The sequence below is a fragment of the Vanellus vanellus genome (genome assembly GCF_965231255.1).
Source record: "Vanellus vanellus genome assembly, chromosome: 6".
Taxonomy (NCBI): domain Eukaryota; kingdom Metazoa; phylum Chordata; class Aves; order Charadriiformes; family Charadriidae; genus Vanellus; species Vanellus vanellus.
This window is the reverse complement of record NC_138911.1, coordinates 2095198-2118290: the sequence shown is the minus strand read 5'-3', so window position 1 is coordinate 2118290 and position 23093 is coordinate 2095198. Positions and strand designations below refer to the sequence as shown.

At 43.0% G+C, this 23093-nt stretch overlaps 2 protein-coding genes across 2 annotated transcripts; one reads left to right on the top strand and one right to left on the bottom strand.

The window, feature by feature from the left end:
* Window positions 1-1417: 1417 nt before the first annotated feature.
* Window positions 1418-2356, bottom strand: LOC309673078 (olfactory receptor 5AS1-like; the record flags this gene model as incomplete). Its single annotated transcript, XM_082484783.1, has 1 exon — window positions 1418-2356. One exon carries the CDS (start codon window positions 2354-2356, stop codon window positions 1418-1420), a length of 939 nt encoding a protein of 312 aa, XP_082340909.1.
* A 6396-nt stretch (window positions 2357-8752) lies between these two features.
* LOC309673302 (uncharacterized protein) lies at window positions 8753-19182 on the top strand (the record flags this gene model as incomplete). The annotated part of the gene is made up of 2 exons (XM_082485043.1): window positions 8753-9673; window positions 18238-19182. The coding sequence occupies 2 exons, from the start codon at window positions 8753-8755 to the stop codon at window positions 19180-19182; spliced, it is 1866 nt and encodes a 621-aa protein (XP_082341169.1).
* Window positions 19183-23093: the final 3911 nt, after the last annotated feature.

Below are 23093 nucleotides of genomic sequence, written 5' to 3'. Positions count from 1 at the left end.
ACCCAGGCCAAGTCAAGTTGGTCTTCAGGACTACACTGTGTTAGAAACCAGAGAATTACTTGGATTGGGAGGGGTCTTGGGGATTCGTCCATCATCCCAGCACTGCTCCAACCAGTGGGGCCACAACCAGTCTCAATGTTTGGGGGTTATTCCAGCTCAGGGACAGGACAGGGTGCTTGTCTTTGCTGAACTTCAGGAGGTTCCTCTGGACCTCTGGCTGCCACTTGGACTTCAAGCTGTTGACTACTGTGCTTTTACCTTAAAGGTCCTGCCCCTCATCTTTACCTTGCCTGCCTGGCAGCGGGGCAGCCGCCACTCCCCATCTCCTTCACCACCACTCTGCAGGAACAGGTTCCCAAGGGCCAAGGGGCAACACAGGAGCATTTCTTGGGCTTGCAAAGGATGGGGTTAGGAGACACATAGTTTAGCTGCAGATTAGAGTGACAAGGAATGGGCAAGTGGAAAGCCAACAAAAAAAGTGTCCAGTGCTGAAACGATAGGAAATACTGCACAGCCAAAGCAGAGGCCCACTGCGCCCGTGCTGTACCGGTATATTAAGCAGGATGTAATTAATATTTGTTTATACTGACTCCAGACACCAGTGTACTACAAATGTGTATCTCGACATCAGCGTATATTTTTCGTAACACTGTCACAACCGAAAGCATAACCATCGACAAACATTCTGCAACACAGTTAAGCAGAAATAAAGAAGTAATTATGCTGCGAGAAAGGAGACAAGGGCTTGTGGTAAAGTCGCAGAAACAGAGCATGGAAAAACGTATGCGAGTAGTAAAACCTTCAAGATAAGAACACAGGATGAGAACAAGCATGGAAGATGCCTGGTGGGAGTAGAATGGGCAGGAAGGACGCCTGGTGAAACCTAAACAAATCCAGTCCTAATACCATAAACTGTATCATGAGCAGATGAGATTCCTCTCTCTATAGAGAGTATGGCAGAGCTGGCTGCCAAGTAAGGGAACTCTCTTCCACTGTACAAAAGCTTTTAGTTTTCCAAATTGTGTATTTGGAAAAAACCACATAAAGTCACACTCATATGTAGCAGTTGTCTGAATTGGACTTTTCTTTAAAACATCTTGATTGAGAGTTGTGTCAACAATTGTAAACTGCAAAAAATATAACTTTCTGCTGCATTTGTGATAGACTACAGACAGTGAGGAGACAGAGATCCTTCTGGGATGGGATCCGTGGACCTGGGCTTCTGTTTTACGATAAGGTGAATCATCTTCTAAGTTGACTACTTTTTTCCAGCAATTACCAAATAAACCCGGGAAGCTAGTCCAGATGCAGATATTCTTAACATGTCACCTGCGTTTAGTCAGGTGGATCCTGTCGCTTGTATTTTCATCGTGTGTTGCACCTGAAACACCACCATGTCTTTTCACTTCTAAGAAAATCACTGAGGAAACACTCTTCTCTCTACTGTTCTCCATAGGGCATCCTTCACCTCTTTGTTCCTCAGGCTGTAAATCAGGGGGTTCAGCATGGGAAAGATGACAGTATAAAACAGAGAGATCACTTTGTCTGTGTCCAGCGAGTAGCTGGAGCTGGGCCGTAAATAGGTGAAGAGGAGGGAGCCGTAGAATAACCCGACGGCCGTCAGATGGGAGGTGCAGGTGTAGAAGGCTTTGTGCCTGCTATCTGCCACGTGGATGCGGAGGACGGTGCTGAGGATGCAGGCGTAGGAGACAACAATGGTCAGAAAGGTGATGATTTGTATAAAGCCACAGAGGGTGAAGAGGAGGACCTCGTTGATGTGTGTGTTAGAGCAGGAGAGCTCCAGCAGCGGGGGAATGTCACAGAAGAAATGGTTGATCACTTTGGAGCCACAGAACGACAACGTGAATGTGAAAGAGGTGTGCACCAGCGAGGTCAGAACCACGCTGAGATAAGCACCGGCTACCATGGAGGTGCAGACCCTGTGGGACATGGCAACGGTGTAGAGAAGAGGGTGGCATATGGCCACATAGCGGTCGTAGGCCATCACAGCCAAAATGAGGCACTCCGCATCAGCGCAGGCAGCAAAGATAAACAGCTGTGTTGCACAGCCGATTAAAGAAATGGTCTTCCGCTGTGCTAACAGGTTCACCATCATCTTGGGAGCAATGGTGGATGAACAGCTAAGGTCTAAGAAAGATAAATTGCTTAGGAAATAGTACATGGGGGTGTGAAGGCAGGCATTGAGCTGGACGAGCACAACGAGGCCAATGTTCCCCACCAAAGTGGTGGCATATACAAATAGGAAGAGTCCAAACAAAAGTAGCTCCACCTCCAGATGGTCAGTGAAACCCAGGAGAATGAACTCGGTCAGTGTGGTGCAGTTTTCTTCAGGCATTTCCTTACCATGTGTTTGGCTTCGTACACGTCAGATTTGTCAGGGGGTCAGTCAGTCCTAGTGGGCAGGCAACGCACAAACACGTTACATCCTTCACAAGATAGAGGTAGAGGAAATTTGAGCATCTCACCCGATATCAGAGGGGGAAACCAGTGGCTTAGATGATGCCCACTGAAAGGAAAGCTTAGGAGGACACTCAAAGAGAGCTTTACAAACACACTTTATATGTGGAATTCCTTCCTGGATATTCCTTGCATATATATGAAATAGGACCTCAGATGGGATTTTATTTAAGAGCTAGACCATAGTGCAGGTGTAGAAGAAACTTTGTATGATGCATCACTTGAGGAGAAACATATTCTTTGAGTCACATTTACCTGTGTGAACGGTAGAGGAAGGAGTTCAGGCACAGTTAATAATGACCTTCCTGAGGCAGCAGTGAAATTGAACACTGGAAAAAAATGGATTGAAGTGCTAGAACATGAGCAGATTTTATTTTTTTTTAGACAAAACAAAAAGACATAATTAGTTTGGAACAAACAAAAATCATTGAGTTTAAAATGAAATGAAGTATTGTGTCTCATTCTGGGATTTCTTACAAATATTTTGTGGGTTTATTTTCCTGAGGCTGAGTAATTCTTAAGCAATTGATGAAAAGAAAGCCATGAATATTGTTTTTAAATATTCAAACACGAATATTTTTAGATTTTCCAAGCAATTTTCCCCACTTTTTTTTTTTTGGCCGAAACTATTAATTGAATTTGAAATAGACTCAGTCATTTAGAAAATTAATTCCGTGTATTAATTTTAGTTTTCCAGAAAAAGTGCGTCATTTAACTTAACTTTCCATAAGTTAAGACACGTTTCTGCTGATGCCAGTCAAAGTTCCAGGCAGGGCAGATACATCTTGCTCATCTTTACACTTACAGGAAAGATAAGGATTACAAAAGGACATCTGATAAAAGAACTGCTAACACAGGTCAGTTAAATAACCCTGTAAATATCAATGCTATGTGGACAAAGGCACAGACAAACCAGAAATGTCTATGTTCCTGAAAAAATAGTAATAATCTAAGCTGATTCATTCAGGAAAGAATAGTAGATGGTTACAGTAGAGTCTGGGGGTTCAGAACGGAGGGGGCTTCAGTTCCCAACTGTGTTTCCAGGCTCTCTGGGTGCAACAAATCTCACCTGTATTTGGCTTTCTAGAAGTTGGACTGAGAGCATCATCTCCAGCTCCGTCTATAGCCATCGCAGAGGGGGAGGTGGGACGCATCGTATCCTGGCTACGTGCGTGGCTGTCGACAAGAAAGCAAACGTGGATGACCAATATAAATTCACTGCCAAAACTGTAGATGGTTACCCTCGGGTGAGATGAATCTCATTTTAGACACCTTTGTTTTTCAAGATCCTCCATTTTTGGGGAAGGCTTGGTGCATCCTCCAATCTGAGTAATTTTCTGTGTGACTCTCTACTCCAGAAAACGTCTTGGGTGACTCAGGTCATCACACAGGTCCCCCAGTTACGTTCCTAGAATAACGTGACAAGTTCCAAAAAATTTCAGTCATGTTTTATTTTTAGCCAAGACCAGTTAAACAGAGACCATGTAACTTTACAATTTATTTTGATGCTGTCACAGGCAGTTTGAGAGATTTCTGGTGAAAGTAAAAAAGAATGTTTCTGCCCTGAAAAATATTCCATGCTTACGCACATGTGGCCATTTCGTCCTATTTTCAGCTGTTGATCATGCTCAGAAATTAAGGCACGGAAATCCCAGCAGCTGTTAACAATTCAGTGGTCTCTGATGAAAGACCTACAAGAGATGTCAGTTCCCAGATCAAAATTTAGGTGCAAAAATTAAAAGAAAAACCCACAAACAAACAAAAAACCACAAAAAAACACAAAACCCCACAAAACCACCTCCTCTCTTTTTAAAGATATATTCATTTTTAATTTTTCTTTTGTTGTATCATGATGCAGCAATGCTTTTCCATTAGTGCATCTGAAATTCATTCAGCCAACAAGGCAACTGACTGAGAACAATTTCTACACAACTCCCTGAATGGAAGGAAATTTTACTCTTTGGGAGACTTACCTGCTAGGAAAATATTTAGGGTTTTTCCTGGATGCAGGAAATGTTTCTTTTGGGGAATGTCACAGATTTTATGTCTTCTTTTTGGACACAGGGGACCACGATGTTCTCACGGGAAGAGCAGAACAAACCAAATGCTACCGGGTTGTCTCAGCGTGGAAGCGTTTCAATGAACTGATATGCTCCGAAGATATTGTAAACATTTTTGGAAATGCTTCTAATATTTCCTTTGACTGGAAACCCATAAACAGTATTTTTTTTAAAAACGTCAAAACAGCGCTGAAATGAGGATGGAGTCCCAGCCTGTGATCCAGAGGTATGGATACAAAGCCACTGTGACCTTGAAGCAACCGTGTTTTTTTTGAAAAAAAAAAAATAAAAAAAAAAATCATGCAACTCAAAGTGATTGTGGCAATTTAGCAAATGAAATTCAGGCAGTAGTTAGAACTCTTGGTAACGTGATTACGACTTATCAAATTAAAAGGTGCTGGTTTGCACTAGATGAAGACCCTACATAATACAGGAATTACACAAGAAATAGGCACTTCCAAAGGATGGCTCATCCCCTCATAAAATAAGTTTCTAAGGAAAAGGGCATGTATTGCTTTCTGCAGGTCTCTTCCTCCCTACACTGACTATAAAATAAGCCCAGACAGCTACGTTAAGCTTGTATAGCTCAATTTTACACCGCTGGAATTATAGAAAAATGGATCCTACCCTTCCTATCCCTACACCCTGTCCCTCAGCGCTTAGCAGAGCACAACTTGAAGCTCTGGGGGCCCGAGCTGACCGATGACACCCCTGCGGCACGGCCCTGGGTACTGACCAAAGCACTCACACAGGAGGAAAGCAAAACACCGCAGCAGAACTGGGTTTTATTTCTCTCATTTTAACAAACTGGTTGTGAAGGGATGGGAAAGCTCCACAGAGGTTTCCAGTAGCCAGTGAGGGGTGGGCTTGGACCTTCTGAAACTCTGGGCAGGGGCTAAACCATGACACATGGCAGGGATGTAATGGATACTCCGGTTTGTAGGGGGAAAGCGATGTGGGAAAGCCCATCCAGGAAAAAAGGGGAAAATTACCATGTTTGGATTGTTATTCATAGCTCTGCTCTTTCATTTGATATTCTTAGTATGGGGTTCATCACTCATCTTAAACAATTAAAAGTTACTTGTATAAGCCTAACTTCTAGGCGACTCCTGTAATCCGTGTAGAGAAATAATCACTCAAATCCTAGAAAGTCTCCAGAGCACAAACATCGATATATAGGCTACTGCGGCATTGCTTCTCCGAGTTCAGGAGGGGACTGTCTGTCTCTCCTCTGATCCAGCTGTGCTTTCAGGGACCAGTCATGTGTCTAGTATTAACTAACTATCTCAGATGACTACAGACTGTAAATCGATAAAAATTTAATGGTCCAACAGGGAGAAGTGCCAGCCGTGTAAACTATCTTTAGAGCGATAAAGAGAACGTGGACTGGAATTCAGCTTGCATGGGATGGTACTGTTTCATGAGAGCCAGCGAAAACTTGAAATAATGATTACCCTCCTTCACGTCAGCTCCTTCTAGATCTCATACCAAGGCTGATCGTTTCGTGAGGCCAGCAGTCCTCTGCAGCCTCTTGCTCCCTGTGACCCCATGAACTAGAGGGTCTGCGGCCAGAGAAAATAAATGCCTTCCATGTAAAAGTAATAGAAAATGAAAGCTCCAACTTATTGTAGAAATTAATTATAACATTATCTAGAGAAGAATATGACTCCTCTGCTTATGTTCTGGAGTTTTATTTCATTGTTGCTACTTTTTTTTTTTTTTTTCCCCCCCTAATGAGCTCTGTATTCACGAACCAAAGACCTGAGCGTACTGCAACCATTGCATCACTCAGTGGGATCCCTGCGGGACATCGATGGCACTTAAGGAGAGTTGCTTGGGAAAGTTGCTTGTGAAGACTTTGCCATTCCCCTGCTGGCTGTAGGTGCCATCCCATCCCACCCCACCCCATCCGGAGTCAGTGCCAGGTGGGGAGGGGCAGAGTCCACCAGCAGCTTACTTGATCCTGTAGTCGGAGCTTCTCTCAATGCCGTTGTGTGCCCAGCTTTCTAGCAGCGTTTGTTCCCGAGGAGAGGAAAGCATCGTTATTAACGTTAATTTCCAAGGTAGGAAACGTATCCATAGCCTGAAATATTATAAAATCTGTCAGACTGTTAATTGTGTCACTGTTTTATTCTCTATCTTGACTCTGTACTTTAAATCGTGCACACAGGATGCACATAATTGCATTCTGTGCTCATATACATAAGTAAAAAAAAAATAATGAATTTTCATGTAAGGAATGCTGAAATTAAAGTCTAAAAAAAACCCCAGTGAAGTCATAGGGAGGAAAATTGTTTGGACCTGACCTGGATTCTTTTTATTACTTTGGAAAATAGGAGAACAAATACTTTTGAATGTCCATGTGGCTTCTTTTCATAACACGCGGAGACTTCTGGACTCTTGCTCCTGGAAGTCTGTACTTTGAGTGACAAATGACATTCAGGTCAGTACTCCACAAGAGAGGTCTCTGCCTCAGCTGGGGCAGATCTGCGATAGCTGCAATTCAGCCATTCTCCGTGCTTACAGCAGATACAGGGTTGGTTTAAGTCTGTGTTTAAGTCTTAATCTCAAACCACCAAAATCCACAGCAGTTCTAACATTGGCTTGATGAGCCCTGAAATGTAGGGTTACCACAAAAGAATTATTATTTAACAGCATCAACTCGTCATACAGACTGTAGTGTTGGCCACTACAAATAGTCCAACTGAGCTGTCTGGAATTTCCTATAGCACAGAAAATTATTAGCAGTCAAACTGTTGGGCTCTGCAAGTTGCTGCTAATCAGCTGAACTGCTGTAACTCTCTGAAAGTGCACTCTTAATTACTGTCAATGCAATGCAAATAGCAACAGCTTAAAAGATATTTCAATCATACAGTTATTTCAGTAAGAGCTCCACCTTGCAAGCTCACGCATTCGTTTAATACACCTACAGTTAACAGTTCTCATTTTCTACAGAACTCTAAACAGAAATGTCAAGAAAAGACCACAATCTGAAAACAGGAAAGGCGTTTTTCTTGAAGTCAATGTTTTACAAGAATGAAATGGTAATTATGAGGGCACGGTGTTCTTTCCTTTGTTTCACCCATAAGCATGCTGGTTTTTAACATGACAATAAAGTCCGATTTGTCTGACTAAATATTATCGCCTGCAGAGACAGACTCCTACATTTTACCTAATCATTGTGTGCTCTCTGTAAGCAGTGATGGGAAAGCGGCACCTCTAAGAAGCCATTTATTTCATCCCAAAGTAAGTAGACATTTTCAGTAGCTTACATGAATTTTGCCTTAAAATGCGTACTTCTTTTCTGCAACTGTAAATGAAGCCTTGAAGGGCTACCTCAGACATGGCTGTCCACCGAGGAAGCAGGTAATGTTAGACAAGACGGATTCTGTCTTCAGTGTCAGCTCCTCGGTTTCTTTCAATTTATACACAACTCCTTCCTTAACATTGGACAAAACAAGTGTGATTTTGGTCAGGACAGACTTACAGACCTTCCATTAGCATGAACAGGTTCAGGGACACAGGGCAAGGTCAGTGACTACACTGCCCCTGTCTTCTCCTTTGAATTGTTACATTTTGAATCAGCAAATAAACTGTAATGAAATTATCACCTGCTTTTTAACATAAACTGCTTTTCTACATGGATTTTTTTTTTTTTTTTTTTTAAATTTGGTGGTATCTTCCTATGAGGACTTCTCCTCAGAACTGCCCTGGCCAACCTAAATCTCATCCTTAGAAGCTGAGAGCAATTTATTACTCCACTATTTAAGAACAACAGCGCAGGTAACCAGAATCATCCTGTTATTCCTCCTGGGCACCATGGACGCAGATAAGCATTTGAGAAAATTTAGTAATAGAAGTAAGCAGGAATAATTAAAAAAAAAAAAAAAAGATCAGAATGGATAACAAGTTTCTCCTCTTTCCTGGAACAATCTCGGCAATGGAACAAAAGTAATCCTTCTTTGAGGCGGTCATTACAAAAATGTTAAATGCATAACAGCAAGCTTCTCAAGAGAACCGAGTGAAGCATCCAGTTCTGGCACACTAACAGACAGCCAGGCTTCCGTTAAAATAAAGCAGTATCCAATTTTCTTCTCCTACATCCCTGCCCGACGCTCCCAGCATCATTATTACTTATTCTTCTATCCAGAGTTGTTACTTACTTGTGTTCTTTGATTTTTCTCCCTCTTAAAATATTCAGGTTCCTTAAGGGAATGGTCAGAAGAAACAAGACAGCTGTTGACGAGTTCATTCTCTTGGGAATCACAGATGTTTGGGAGCTGCAGGTCATTCTCTTTGTGCTGTTCCTTCTGATCTGTGTCACCTCGTTGGTGGGGAATCTTGGCATGATTGCATTAATCAGGCTTGACTCTCAACTCCACACCCCCATGTACTTCTTCCTCTGCCACCTCTCTCTGGTAGACCTAGGTAATTCCTCAGCAGTTGCTCCCAAAATGCTAGTGAGCTTCTTTGAAGGAAGGAAAGCCATCTCCCTGCCAGGTTGTGCAGCCCAGATGTACTTTTGTGGATTCTGCATCATCACTGAGTGTTACCTGCTGGCTGCAATGGCCTATGACCGGTACGTTGCCATCTGTAACCCTCTGCTCTACGTGGCCACCATGTCTCAAAAGGTTTGTGTCCAACTGACTGTGGGATCCTACATAATATCTACTGTGAGTCAAACAGTGCTTGTCAGCTCAGTGTTCAGTTCGCAATTCTGTGGTCCTAATGTCATCAATCACTTCTTCTGTGACATTCCTCCGCTCCTGAAACTTTCCTGCTCCAGTACCACTGTCAGACAACGTGTGCTTTTCACCATTGCTACTTTTATTGCACTCAGCACTTTAATATTCATTGTTGTCTCATATAGTTATATCCTTACCACCGTCCTGAGGATCCGCTCCTCAGAGAGCGGGCACAAAGCTTTCTCCACCTGTGCCTCACATTTGACATCGGTCTCAGTTTTTTATGGGACTATGATCTTCATGTACCTCCGCCCCACTTCTAGCTACTCCCTGGACCAGGACAAAGTGGTGTCTGTTGTCTACACCCTGGTGATTCCCATGCTGAACCCCCTGATCTACAGCCTGAGGAACACAGAGGTGAAGGATGCTCTCAAGAGACTCCTAGAAAAAGTCCTTGTTTCCTTTTGAAGTTAAACTGGTAAAAAGGTGCCATAGACTAAACAAAATAAATTTGAACATTCTTGAATTTCAGTCTCCATTTGGCTGCTGACCATTTAAACTAAAAGCAAAAAGAAGATAGCAATCTTGAGGACCCAAGTGCTCGTGCACGTCATTGCTACAAGATATAGTGAGCCACTGCCTTCTTTCTTCTCTGTCAGTGCAGCTATACGGTCTGATTTTACCCTTAAGCCCACTAATTATACCCAAAGCCTCACGTACACTCCTTTCCCACAGGCCACCCCTACTTCAAAGGCACGGTATTCTTCGTGTCACTCCATAAGGAGCTGTATTTTTCAGATTGAGAAGCACTCCTCACATTATTTAGTTCTTCTGGCAGATCTTCAAGAGGGAACGATGGGGCCAAGAGGAGATCCAGGTCCTCATGGACATTTGCTAAGAATAAATCTGGGCTAATGTGTTCGAAACCAGGAACATTTCCAATCGACGGCATAGCCTGAGTTTGCAGAAGGCAGGTTTAACATTACTAATGAGCAGCACTGCTTTAAGATCAAATAAATGAATGCTACATATGTGCATTCCCCAGATAAGGTTCAGCAATCAGACACAGCTTGATGCAATCAATTCTACGTGACACCTTTGGCTTAAGGTCATCATTGAGATTTGGTAACTACGGGAATCAGTGGTGAGCAAACAAGAACACAGTCTTGAAGGAGATACTTTTTTATTGGTTATACTAAAGCTGACCAAAAACTTTCATAAAACAGGAGCTCACCATTCTGATGAAATTGTGATATTCCTAGAAGAGCATTTAGCTTTGTAGAGGTTTGCAAGAACTTGTTTTATAGGACCCTTTGCTGATACAGATACCCCATCTATTTAAAAAGAAAAAACAACAACAACAAAAAAAAAACACCAAAACCAAACCAAACAAACTGCAAGTCCCAGCGGTGGATTTAAATAGAAAATGGCATCTAAGATGATGGGTCACCGCTCACAGATATTTACTCATTAGGAGAACCCATGCCAGACCACACCACATCAACTGAAGCCCTTAGGAGCAGCAGAGAAAAGGAGAGGTTTGGTCTCAAAATACTTGTGGGGAAGCTCTTCCTATGCACCGCACTTAGGAAAAATTACCTTGGGAGAAGCAGATTTCAACCCTTTGATAATGAACTGATCAGAGACAACTAAATACGATTTGCCCGTTTCCCTGTTAGATACAGAAAATTATGGGACATGAATCTTAGCCATGATGAAACAGAGTGGTTCCAACACACTTGTGACACAATGTTCATCTTAGAAAAGATATTTAGGGGAATGAGTAGGCCCTAGCCTGATGTCAAGCTCACTGAGCAGACCATGAAAAACTCCTGGACATAACATGAGAAACCACTGGACATAAGTATGCAGTGAGGAGCTGTCAAATTAACAGCACCAGGGTGGATGGCCAGATTTCACCAGTGGTCAGGAGGCCACCAGAGGTGCTAGAGCTGGGCAGGCTTCACAGATGGTTGAAGGGGAAGGGTTGGACACCCTTTGGGGAGCAGACCCTGACCAGGCCAGCAGTGCCTAGGAACCATACCAGGAACACCACATGAAACCTAGTTTACCTGGGTATTGGGAATAGCAAATTCAGCAACAAATGTAGCAAAATTGGAACAAGTGATCACAGTGGGTCATTTATTTGGGAGGAGACAAAGGTGGAGAAACTGAGATATCGTGGCTGATGAGGGAAGAGGAAGAAGGGGACAATGAGAGAAGGGAGGCGTTAAAGGGGCTGGTGGCCTCTAAGCCACCACCTGCTGGTTGGTTTGTCTGGCCAAGCCCTGTGCCTGACCACCGCAGCTCATCCCATCCTCTTATTAAATTATGTTCCCAACAATGAGCTATATATTTGTGACTACTTCTGCCAACAACTGGGTTTTAGAGCTTAGAAAGTCTTTTGGGAAAGAGAAGCAACTGCATGCCAGGTATAAGCAATGCAGTTATTTCACCATAGTCAGCTGAGACATCAAACTGAATGAAAACCTTCTATCCACGTGGCCATGCAGAGACAGCAGAAAATGCACACACCATAGTAGGATGAGAGCTTCTAGTGGGATGAGAGCTTCTAGTGGGATGAGAGCTCCTGGTCACTTCTACTGTGTGTGAGAGGTTGGGAACAGAAATAAAATAGCTTTAAGGAGAGGTGGAGCAGAACATCAAAGCTCAGCCCTAAACCCAAGAAGTTTTGTGAAGAAAAAGGAAAGGGATTTAATATTGAAGATATTCAGGGATATTTCATACCTGGGTTAGACAGACTGGAGTGTTTTCTTTCAGAGTCCGCAGAAGTTTAGAAGCAGAGGCACATTCCTGCAACATATCCGCATGGCTACTATGAGGGAGCTGCAAGGGCCAGCCAGTCCCCAAGGAAGAGGGAACGAGGAGCCAAGGGGGACCCCAGCACAGGCAGTGCCTCAGGACAGACCTGTGGGGGCTGAACACAGCAGGCAGAGCCAGGGGCTGGCAACGAGGTCCATTAACAGCCCCAGCAAGCGATGAACTAGGTACTGGGCCCATGCACAGGGTGCCATCAGAAGCAAAGGGAGATGGGCCAGGAACAGGGTGGGAGACAAAGCTACAGTTTTGATCCAGGGTCCATCCAGGAGGCAGGAGCACAACCACAGCCAGACACACACACAGTGCAGCCAAGGAAGGGCTGATGGCCCTAGACTGAGCTTAAATGGGGCCCCTGGGCCATGGGCAGGGGCGTGCGTGTGGAGTGGTCCAGGTGAGGCTCATCAGGGCCATTGAGTCCTATTAGCGTCCTCAAGGCCCCGGCAGCTTCTTGTAGATTGGGGAAGTAGTAGCAGGAAGGCTGAGTTTTGGCCATGAATTACCAGAACAATACTAGTGAAGGGGTGAATCTCTGTAAGAGGAGTGATTCTTTTGGAGAAGTTGAGGAATCCATTAAGACTCCACTGATAAGGGCTGTCCTATGCCATTTACCCCCTATTTTCGCTTTCCAAATGGAAAGAACTAAACACAATCCTCGCTTTCTGAATCAGCTGAAATAGCCGCTTTACACGATAGTAAATTTTCAAGGATCCACAGCTTGCCAAGTAGAGGTAATATAGTTTCTAATATATGCAGATGCAAAGTACTTAGAGGGTGGCTACAAAGAGGACAAAGGCGCTCTCTTTGTAAGGAGCCATATGGAGAAGACAAAATCTCCCACCAGGAGAGATTTTGTCTCAACATAAGACACAAATGTTTTAGAGTAAGAACAATTGTTCTTGGGTTTGAAGTTTTGAAAGCCCTCAATTCCAAATTTATCATGCTCCATGGGTCGAAGGAAGGTGGGCATGACAGATATGTGCATCTTTGCACAAAACTCTGGGCAACCTGGTCTAGTGGAAGGTGTCCCCACCCATGGCAGAGGGGGTAGACTAGATGATCTTTAAGGTTCCTTCCAACCCAAACCATTCTGTGATTCTACAATTCTATGATTCTATCTTTTGTATACAGAATTTAAAAAAATACAGAGGAAAGGGAGGAGAGAATGGCACTGGAACACTGGATGCGAACTTTTTGTGATCCCCAAAGTCTTGGGAATTTTAAAGCCAGAACTGTAGCCCAACCCAAATTTCACAACTGAATAGTGTTTTTAAAGGAGAAAAATAAATCATTCACAGTTGCTTTCATGTTGCGCATTTTCATATCTGACAGCACTATATAAAGGAGAGAGAGGAAAATCTGCTGTGGTTGCACTGCAAATAATAAACCCCCCACATACTATTAATATAGTTGAATTTTGCTTAAGGAAAAAATTTGTTTTCTTAAGAAATGCCTTCTCCACAGCAAATATGGAGAAGTGAGAAAACAGACGAATATTCACACCTTAACTGTATTCTTGTGCACTGGTTCTACATTTTGGCTGACATACATTTTGTAAGAATACAACGCATTCGTATGGGGAATGAAATATGGCGGTGATTGTTGGATTGTCTACAACTGGTCCATATAGTTATATTAAGCAGTAAAAATCGATGTCTTCATCGAGGTTTCAGTTGAAGTTCAATAGCGTTAGGCATATGAATTTTTTTTGAAGGCACATCAAGAATTGCAGAAATCCTTTATCTTTTGGAATAGACACATGAAACTGGTCTATTTCCATCCCTCACTGGTTATACGAGATTAGCCGGATATGCAAATAGGTGGAGTCTGATTTTCAGTAGCAAATGTGAAGTAGAAATGCACTGCTGATGATTAGTACGGGGATTTCATTGATACAGGGTATTTTTCTTCCCATTATTTGGACTCCCCCATATTTTATTCATTTACAAGGATAGCTTTATACAGTTACAGGGGAACCTATTCCAGAAATTCAGCTTCCCCTCCCAGTATCCTGGTGCGAAAGAGCATGTCAGAGAAGACTGTATTTGTAGAGATGTGAGTGAGCAACTGCAGGGAAAGACTGGAGATTCTCCTGAAGCAGCAGTATTTAAAAAAGATCACCAAACAGAGCTTGCCAACATTTTTCTGCGTGTTCCAGCTGGCCGCTCCGCGTCTGTACTCCCACACTGCTCTTCCAACAGGGCAGCCCAGAGAGAAGAGTCAGCCCAGGGGTATTGATTTCTGACAGCAGCCAAAAATAGATGTTCAGAGAAAGAGTATCAGAAACTGGATGAGTATATTATGGTCCTTCCCTGTTAAATTTTTTCCCAGCTCTGGCAAAGAAAATCACAGCTGCGTGATGGAGCTCCCTCTTTCTAGTGTTGTAGGCTATTGGGCACAAGAAAAAAAAAACAAAAAAAACATGTCTCCTTTTTGAGGAACACTTATGGATGAGCACCTAGCTCCCGGAGGGGGTTACAGCTGATGATCTCTCCTCAGAGATGAGTGCGCCTCTTTATCCTGGCTGAAGATGCTTGTACTCCAAAGGGAAGCAGGTCCAAAGCGAGGTCTTACTTCTCCTCAGGCCTCCAAAAGTTTGAATGCACCTTTGGCACACCTTATCCAGCACTGAAACCTCATTAAAAATGTGTCGTGACACAAACCCGGTCACCGAGTCCAAATTTTTGCAGCTCAAACAGCTGCAACCCCATATTTACTGAGTCCAGAGCAATTTTGTCCTCTTGAGGTGTCTGTTTTGGGTCCAGGCAGATGGGAAAGAGATGAGTACCTGGTGCTAGGGGAAATTATCTGGGCTATGCATTCCACCACTGCCTTCCCACTCCACCAGCCCTTAGGAAGTCGTTTCACCAAATATGTGTATTTATCCTCCCCTTTCCAAACAGAGAGGTCAGTTGCTCTCTAGAAATGCTGATTCCTCTGACCTGAATATGGAGGAAGCATTGTTCCCCTTCTGCTCTGAAATAGGCTATTTTCTGCTGGTAACTATAGAGCAAGTTAGTAGCTTAGACCTAGATAACTATCTTGGACATCTGAGGAGGGTTTCACCTTATGAGATGTAACAGATTCTGCATTTCCTGATGTCTTGAGACCAAAATCAGAGTATTGGTGTGTTTCAGCCTCACAGAAGTAATTTGACTCAAAAGGGAGGTAACTCTAAAAATCCCACAAATCCATTAAAATATTTGGTCTCTTAAAATTTGGAGTGTAACATACAGTTCACCAGGTCTTGAACAGGCATTTTTAAAAACTTTTACCAAAACTATGATTGTTTATGACTTAAATACTTGCAATTATACTTGGGCTTGTGCTTACAAGAAGTAATTGCAATGCTACCTCCGGGACCACTGCCTTTGGCATTTAAAATTGGTTACGGTGTCTCAAAAGGGAAATTTTGAAATGTGATTTCAATTCTTCTGCTACTTTGCTATCACTTCAAATGAGTTAAATCTTTGTAAAGGGCTTAAACCACTTTGCATTTATTTCTTACCTCCAAACATCTAACATTTCTGGAGATTTGGCAGGGTTGTCTGTGCGTTCTGCTATCAGTATTGCTGTTATTGGATGAGTTTCAACCTTCTTGCAGATTGGACATTTTCAGGTATGGAAAAAACATTCCTTAAATTTACAAATCTTGAACAGAGATACGTCAGGATGATTTCAAGGTATTTTAGTCTATATGAGTATTTATATAGGTCCAAGGTGTGTTTGTCACTGCTGATAGATATGCCACAATAAGGTAATGGTTTCTCTAAGAAACCTCTTTTAACCTTAAGCAAAGCACTTACCTTATTTTTGTCTACTTTTTCTCATCTCTAAAACATAAATGACTCTCATCCTTCAAATTACTTTGAAATCAAAAGATGTAAAGTTCAGAGCTTGTGCTATCTACTAATATAAATAATGTAAGGGGATGATTTTCAGAGGTAGGTAAGTGATCTAGAAGTACAGAGCTCAAGTCCGTGGAACTTCTCATGAACCACTTGGTCTCAGATACTCCAAAGTATTTAGAAAACTAAATCCTTGAGAGGATCCCACTCTAGTTATTTATACTATAACTACAGTAAATTTCCCTTCTCTCTCCCAGCAGCTTACAGTTTTCGGATCCTGAAGGATGTTTTTTAATGTGGCATGATATTCATCAGAAACATTGCCACAACCCGTTCATTGAAGGCAAAATTTAATTGTTCTTTGCCTACACAGTGTAGTTATGTAAATTATAAATGCCTGAACAGAATCAGAAGTTGGATGTAGCTGTTTATGTTGGCACAGGCTTTAAAATGGTAGTGCGTATAAGTGCGTAAATGAGAGAAAGATGTCTCTCAAGTTCTACATCTTAAGAAGGATGATGATTTTCCTACTATTCAGGTCCTTACAGTTGACATCGTAACTGATAGAGTCCACCTAGTCTAGAGAGTTCATGTCTTAAATAAGAATTGGATTAATCTTGTTAAACATGAGGGGTCAGACCCATCCCACTGAAATTTAGGTGTGTACATATGAGCTGACGGCCACATTTGCACAGGCACCAGTGAAAAGCTGGTTGACACAAGTCTTGTGCAGCTCTTTTATCGCATGTGCTTATCCCATACAGATATCTTGGATACCATAGTGTACCTAAGATGGCAAGAGGCGTGGGTGCTTTGGCACCTTAATCTTTCCTTTCAAATCAGGAGGGATGCACCGGCCGTCGTGGACTAGGAGATGGGTGCTGAGCAGTCTGGGCTCCCTGGGCTGGGGTGGAGACAGAGTCCTCTGGCGGTATTGACTGGGGTGATGGCTCAGCCACCTCACCTACCTGAGACATGAATCTTGGGCTGAGGCAAACTGCCTCCTTGAATTGAGCTTTTTAGGATTATTTCTTAACCTCTCTTCCAGAACAGTTTCTGTTTTGGAAAGATGCTTCATTTTGCAATACTTTCCCTTGACAGCATAATTGCTAATTCAGGCTGTGCGAGTCTGCTTGGGCTTAAAAACACAGGATAGGATTCAGTTTCAGGTTAAGGCATCAGATTTAGGCATCTATGTATAAGCATTTGTATGTAAGTTATACGTCTGTATTTCTGTCATGAGAGAGGAATAAACCAGGTGTCAAAACTAAGTCCAGAAGTCTGCTCAGGTTGGCAGGAACAGCTGAGAAGTTAAGATAGCTAAAGTTATCACCTCCTAGCTGGTCATCTGAACCGCCCTTCAGAGTCCATTGACTGTATCAACTAGACATCCAAATAATTTGTTCAGCCGTAGCAGCCTGGTGCCACTTGAGACACCCTCGTGTGACCTGTCATTTGTCCAATTTTCATTCCAGAGCTCTCCAACATCCCCGCATCAAATGTGACGGCCGCCTTCAGATGTCTCCGATACCCTACAGCATATCAGGTGACATTTATTAGTGTCTTCCATAGCATTATCGATGTTGGCATTCTGCTACTCTCCTTCTACTGCATGAAGACTGAGGATCGAGCAACTGTGACCATATACTACTCTGAAACTTTCTTGTCACAGTAAAGACTTAAAACATCTTAGACAATACTGCGTAAAGGCAGAACACGAACAGTAGGACCTATAGTGATGAGAGTGCCATAATATCCTAGATTCAAGTTAAGGTGGTTGGACATATTTAATTTGTTAGATGGGATCTGTGTGCTGAATTTTGGCTTCATTGCAGGAAAAGGATACAGGTCTATGGATATCTGTCCAAAAGAGTAGCTCTGTTTCATGAGAGTGTCCGAAGGATTGTTTCACTCCAAAGTCTGTTTCGTGTTTCTTCCCATGTTAAGAAAGGATATCAAGAATTGGGATCTTAACACATAATCTTGTGATCTAACATTGAATTTTGATTTTCTAAAGAGGATAGTAACTCTGTTGGGCATTAAAATGTGTATAAATTAGGCATTTTTCTGTTAATTGTGCGTAATTAGACTGCAACCAACATGAACAGGGGTTCAGCTAAATATACCACACGAAAACTTTTTCAACATTTTTTCATTTCTCTGTTCACTGTAATAGACAATGGATGGTATGTTGTGTCTGCTACGTTATTTTCCACAGCAGTCTATCCCCTTCAAAGAGAAATATAAGCTCTTGTTACACTTATCTTGCAACAGATTTGAGTTGACTTTGTTACTATTTCTTATCTTGACAGTTAAACCACTGGAATAACAATGGCCAGGGAAAACCAAAGCGTAGTGACAGAATTCTTCTTTCAAGGCCTTTCCTCCCAGCCAAGGACACAGACTCTTCTTTTCATAGTGTTTCTGGTGTTTTATCTGTTCACAATGATGGGGAACATCGTGATTGTTACAGTGATCAGAGCAGATTGCCACTTGCACTCACCAATGTACTTTTTCCTTGCCAACCTGTCCTTCTTAGACATCTGCTACGTCTCCAGCAACATCCCCCAGATGCTGGTGAATCTCTTGACCAAGAAGAGGACCATCTCCTTCTCTGGATGTGCTGCTCAGATGTATTTCTGTCTGGCTTTTGGCATGACAGAGTGCATCCTGCTTGGGGTCATGGCTTACGATCGGTATATGGCAATATGTCACCCCTTGCTCTACACCACCGTCATGACCAGGAAGCTTTGCACTCGCATGGTGGTGGCTTCCTGGACCAGCAGCCTGCTGAGCTCCATGGTCATCAACAGCCTCACCTTGAGGCTGCCCTTCTGCGGGCCTGATGTCTTGAACCATTACTTCTGTGAAGTGCCAGCAGTGCTGGCCTTGGCCTGCACTGACACTGCCCTCATGGAGTTGGTCATCTTTATCTTCAGCATCCTCATAGTCTTCATCCCCTTTCTTCTGATCATCACCTCCTATGCCCATATCCTTTCTGCCATCTTGAAGATTCAGTCTGTACATGTGCAATCCAAGGCCTTCTCCACCTGTGGATCCCACCTGACAGCAGTAACCATATTCTATGGGACAGCCATCTGCACGTACATGAAGCCTAAGTCAATGCCTCCACAGGACAGGGACAAAGTGGTTGCAGTGTTTTACACCATTGTAGCCCCAATGCTGAACCCCCTCATCTACAGCCTTAGGAACAAGGACGTGAAGCGTGCCCTGAGAAAGGCAATGAATAGACCCAAATCCCTGTTTATTTAAGGGCTTTACAGGGATTGGTAGTATTGCATTTCGTTCTATGAGTTGAAACAATACTCAAATGTGATTATTTCTCTACCTGCAATTGTCCAAGACTTATTTTACAAAGACTGAGATTAAATCATAGATGTGCTAAATTCAACAACACCTAAATGAAAAGACCATGCATGCAAATAACTTTCTAAATGATGTTTGGGATTTGGCCTAAAACCCAGGGCTAAAAAAACAGACATTGAGACTTCAGCCTGCCTCACTCTGGCTGTTCATTTAAAATAGAAATGGAAAATGCCAATAGCATCATGACAAGAAAGAAAAAAGGGAGAAAAGAGAAAAAAAGAGTTAAAGAACTGTGAGAAAAATTAAGTGCTTTTTCTAAAGCTTAAAACGAATTTTGCTTCTGAAGGGTTTCGTAATTAACTTCAGAGCATACAGATGTTTTCTTGTCGCAAGCGTGAGCTGCTACTGGGATTTCTCTTCAGACCTGAAGATTTCTCAACCTCTGATATGTTGGTTAGCCAACAAAACTGCCGTCCTCTCTGATAAAGAGTGCAGTTGTTTGTAACTAATATTTATCCCCTCATGCTGTAAGCATTTTCTCAACCCTGTTTCCATAACCCGCTTTGCTTCCTCTGTGACTGATTTCTGCCCCTCGTCATTCCTGCTGCATTTCAGTCCAACTCTGGCTCCTCGTGGGCCAAGATCTTCCAATTTTATTTTGTCTTGTGGACAGCTGTCAGTAGATTGTTTTGGTTTCTGATGTGAGTAGGACATAATCAGACATGAATTTTGGAGAGGGGTTTTCTTTCCATAACTCAAAGACAGATCCTTTGGTTTTAAGTAACCCAGGCAAGATGAAGAGTATTCCAGACCTCCTGAACTTACTGACAATTAAACTAAACTTTTTTAAAGATGTGCTTTCTACTCACCCTCATGCAACACAGGTGGTTTTGCTCCCCACCCAGGAGCTTTCTCAGTTGTGGATGACTGTGTGTCCTCCCTTCTGCAGTGTGGGTTTATTTGTTACTCAGTGGCGTTACGGTCAATATCTGTATGCTGTTGGATGCCACTGTAATTCCAATTTCATATCAGAGTCGCCCACTGACTACAGGGGGACAACACCTCTCCACACACCAATCGACCTTCCTTATGTAGACATGCTTTGATGAGTAAAGTTAGGTGGAAAAATTCAATTCAAGCCTAGAGAAACCCACAGAAAGTCCTTCCCCAATGGAGTTCAAAGTCTAAATAAACCACAGTATGAAATGAAAGTAAGAACAAATCTCTATGATGTCTAAGACATGTACAGCCAAAACAGATTGAGCAGATTGGCCGGTGTTAGACTGAGGGAAAGCTGTCCAAATTCTACAGCCGTAACAAAGAAATGCATACAAAATTCAAATTGCTGCCAGGACAATACACTGTCTGACTGATTTGTGTGTGAATGGAAGACTAAGAAAGCAATTCTCACCTTAATATCTCCTTTTTTTTTTTTCTTCAGAAAAGGGAGGTAATGAAATCAATACGCTTGAAAAAATGTAAAATACAAATAAGCTGTTAAAGGCGTCTGTAATCTGGTGCTTGTTTTGTGTTTCCGCCTGTCTGTCCAGGAAAACTGGCTTTTAGACACCTGATTTAAGATGATTCTAAACAATTAGTTTTTAGACAACCAGAGTTGAACTTCAGCTTTTATAGCTGGGAGTATAGCTGTAACTTTACAGGTATGCAAACACTCTCTCCCCACCCCACCCAGCATGACTGAGGTTTAACAACGCACCAAAAAAATAACAATTGTTCCAGATACACAAATTTGGAATTGTAATTTCGTGGCATACATCCATTCTTTAATGTTTGCCAACACAAAACAACCAACCTTAAGAGGCAGGGTTTGTGCTGGTGTGGTTTCCTCTGTGAGCTAGCAGAAAGCAGAGTCCCGCCAAAAAGTAGAGGAAGATTTTTTTGGAGCAAGATTGGTACTTCTTGTCCCTGCCTAAGGAAGATCACAGCAGTGACTAGAAAGGTGTTTTGATGGCGATTGGTGTGTCCTGACCCTGCCTGGAGGTTGAAGTGTGGAAAATGCAATTAGTGAACAAAAGTTCACTCATTAGTCGGTATCCTACACACCAGAAGTGTCCTTACACCCTTCCAGTGCAGGGAAGGACCAAACGAAGGGATAGTTTCAGCCCTGGCTCTTTATGCTGCTATCAGCCACCAACATCTGGAGGTGGCACTTGTGGGTCTGTGCCCAGAAACCCACCTCAGAGAGCCAGATATGTGCTCTCCCACGGCTCACAACAGGACACGTGGCCCCAGCTGTGGCTCTGGCCTTCCTAGCAAGGGCAGGGAAAGGAGAAAGCTTATTTAGCGTTGAATCTTCAACTACTCCCTTACTCTTACGCCACGTGAGATATAAAACATATGAGGACAAACTCCTTGCTTGCGTTTTTGGGCAGATCACTGTCCCGTGGGGGAAGGTCACATACCAATGTCTACCACTACTGCTACGTGTCGCCTTTGAGAGTGGCCAGGGGAAAGGTTGGGGTCTGACATCTGGCATGAGTCCTGGCTGGGGTAGGATGCATTGCCGCTTTGGTGAACAACTCATTCCTCACAGCCCCAGCAGAGATGTGCTATGCTGACAGATATTCCAGCACCATCCTGGACCAAGACCCTCTAGCCACATACCAGAAACATTAGTTAGCCTTGAGTTATGTCAGCTGAGCGAGCCCCGAGTTGAGTTTGGACCTGGTGGGCTATGTACTGGAGAAGTCTGCATCTCCTGCAGACTCTCTTGGGATAGAGTGAGTCCTTGGATAGATGAAGCCTTTAGCAGGTAAATATAAAGGTAAATGCAAAGATATTTAGTGCACTTTAAGCCAGAAAAGGGGACGTGTAGCCAGACACCAGCTACCTTCTAGACTGACCCAGGCTCCTACCACACCTAAAGGACTCTTTATTTTTTAAAAAATACTCTTCTCCTGAGTGAAAGATATGGAAGATAAGGCAAAGATAAAGTATCTGATCAAGGCAAACAAATGCATTTGAACTGTACATGTAGGGAGAACAAGAGTTCTTAAATCTTAACAAGACCAAATAGGAGGCCTTGTCCAGCAGTAGGTGGAGGCAATAGTCATAGCATGACCCACTGTAAGCCTCTCAGCAGGCCTGAACTCCAACATCAGCTAAGTTGTTAATTCTATTTCAATCACAATTTACACTTCTCCCCTTCCCAAAACAAGGAACTCCCCTAGGGGCCAGCCACCCAGGAGTCATCAGTTTAACAAGCCCTTCTGGGCATTGTGAAGAAACCTCTAATGATCTTGAAACCTTCTTAGAAAGCTCATAGTAAACTTACCTTATTCTTCCTAACAAGCCCCAGGGGAACAACTTCACGGACACTGAGGAGAAGGAAACTTTCTTCTTTGTTAAAGGCAAAAAGTACTTCTAAACCAGTTTACTTTATCACAACTACTCCACAACCTGAAGTTGGTGGTTGAGAGTTTCTGGGTTGGCATATACCTTTACAGTCATCGGTAGAGAATTTACCACTGGAGTTTGAAGGACAACAGATCTGTGCATCACACCACCAGCAGCTGAGAGAGCAGCTGCCCCTGGCCAACAGCTTCTGGTTGGCAGAAGTCACTCAGCACCTTGCAACAAGTGCTTGGGACATCACAAGGGGTCCATCAACAGCCACAGCCATGGCAGATATTAAACCAGATTCAGGGTTCATCCAGTGAATCCAGTCAGAAGCAAAAGGAGACGTAGCTGGAGACGAGCTACAATATATGTACATTTTCCCATCTAGGAATAAAACTATCTACAGCACAGGTCCAAGGTCCATCTAGGAGACAGATGCAGCCAGACACACCTACAATGCAGCGCAGGGAATGCCTGAATGGAGGGTCCTAGTCCAT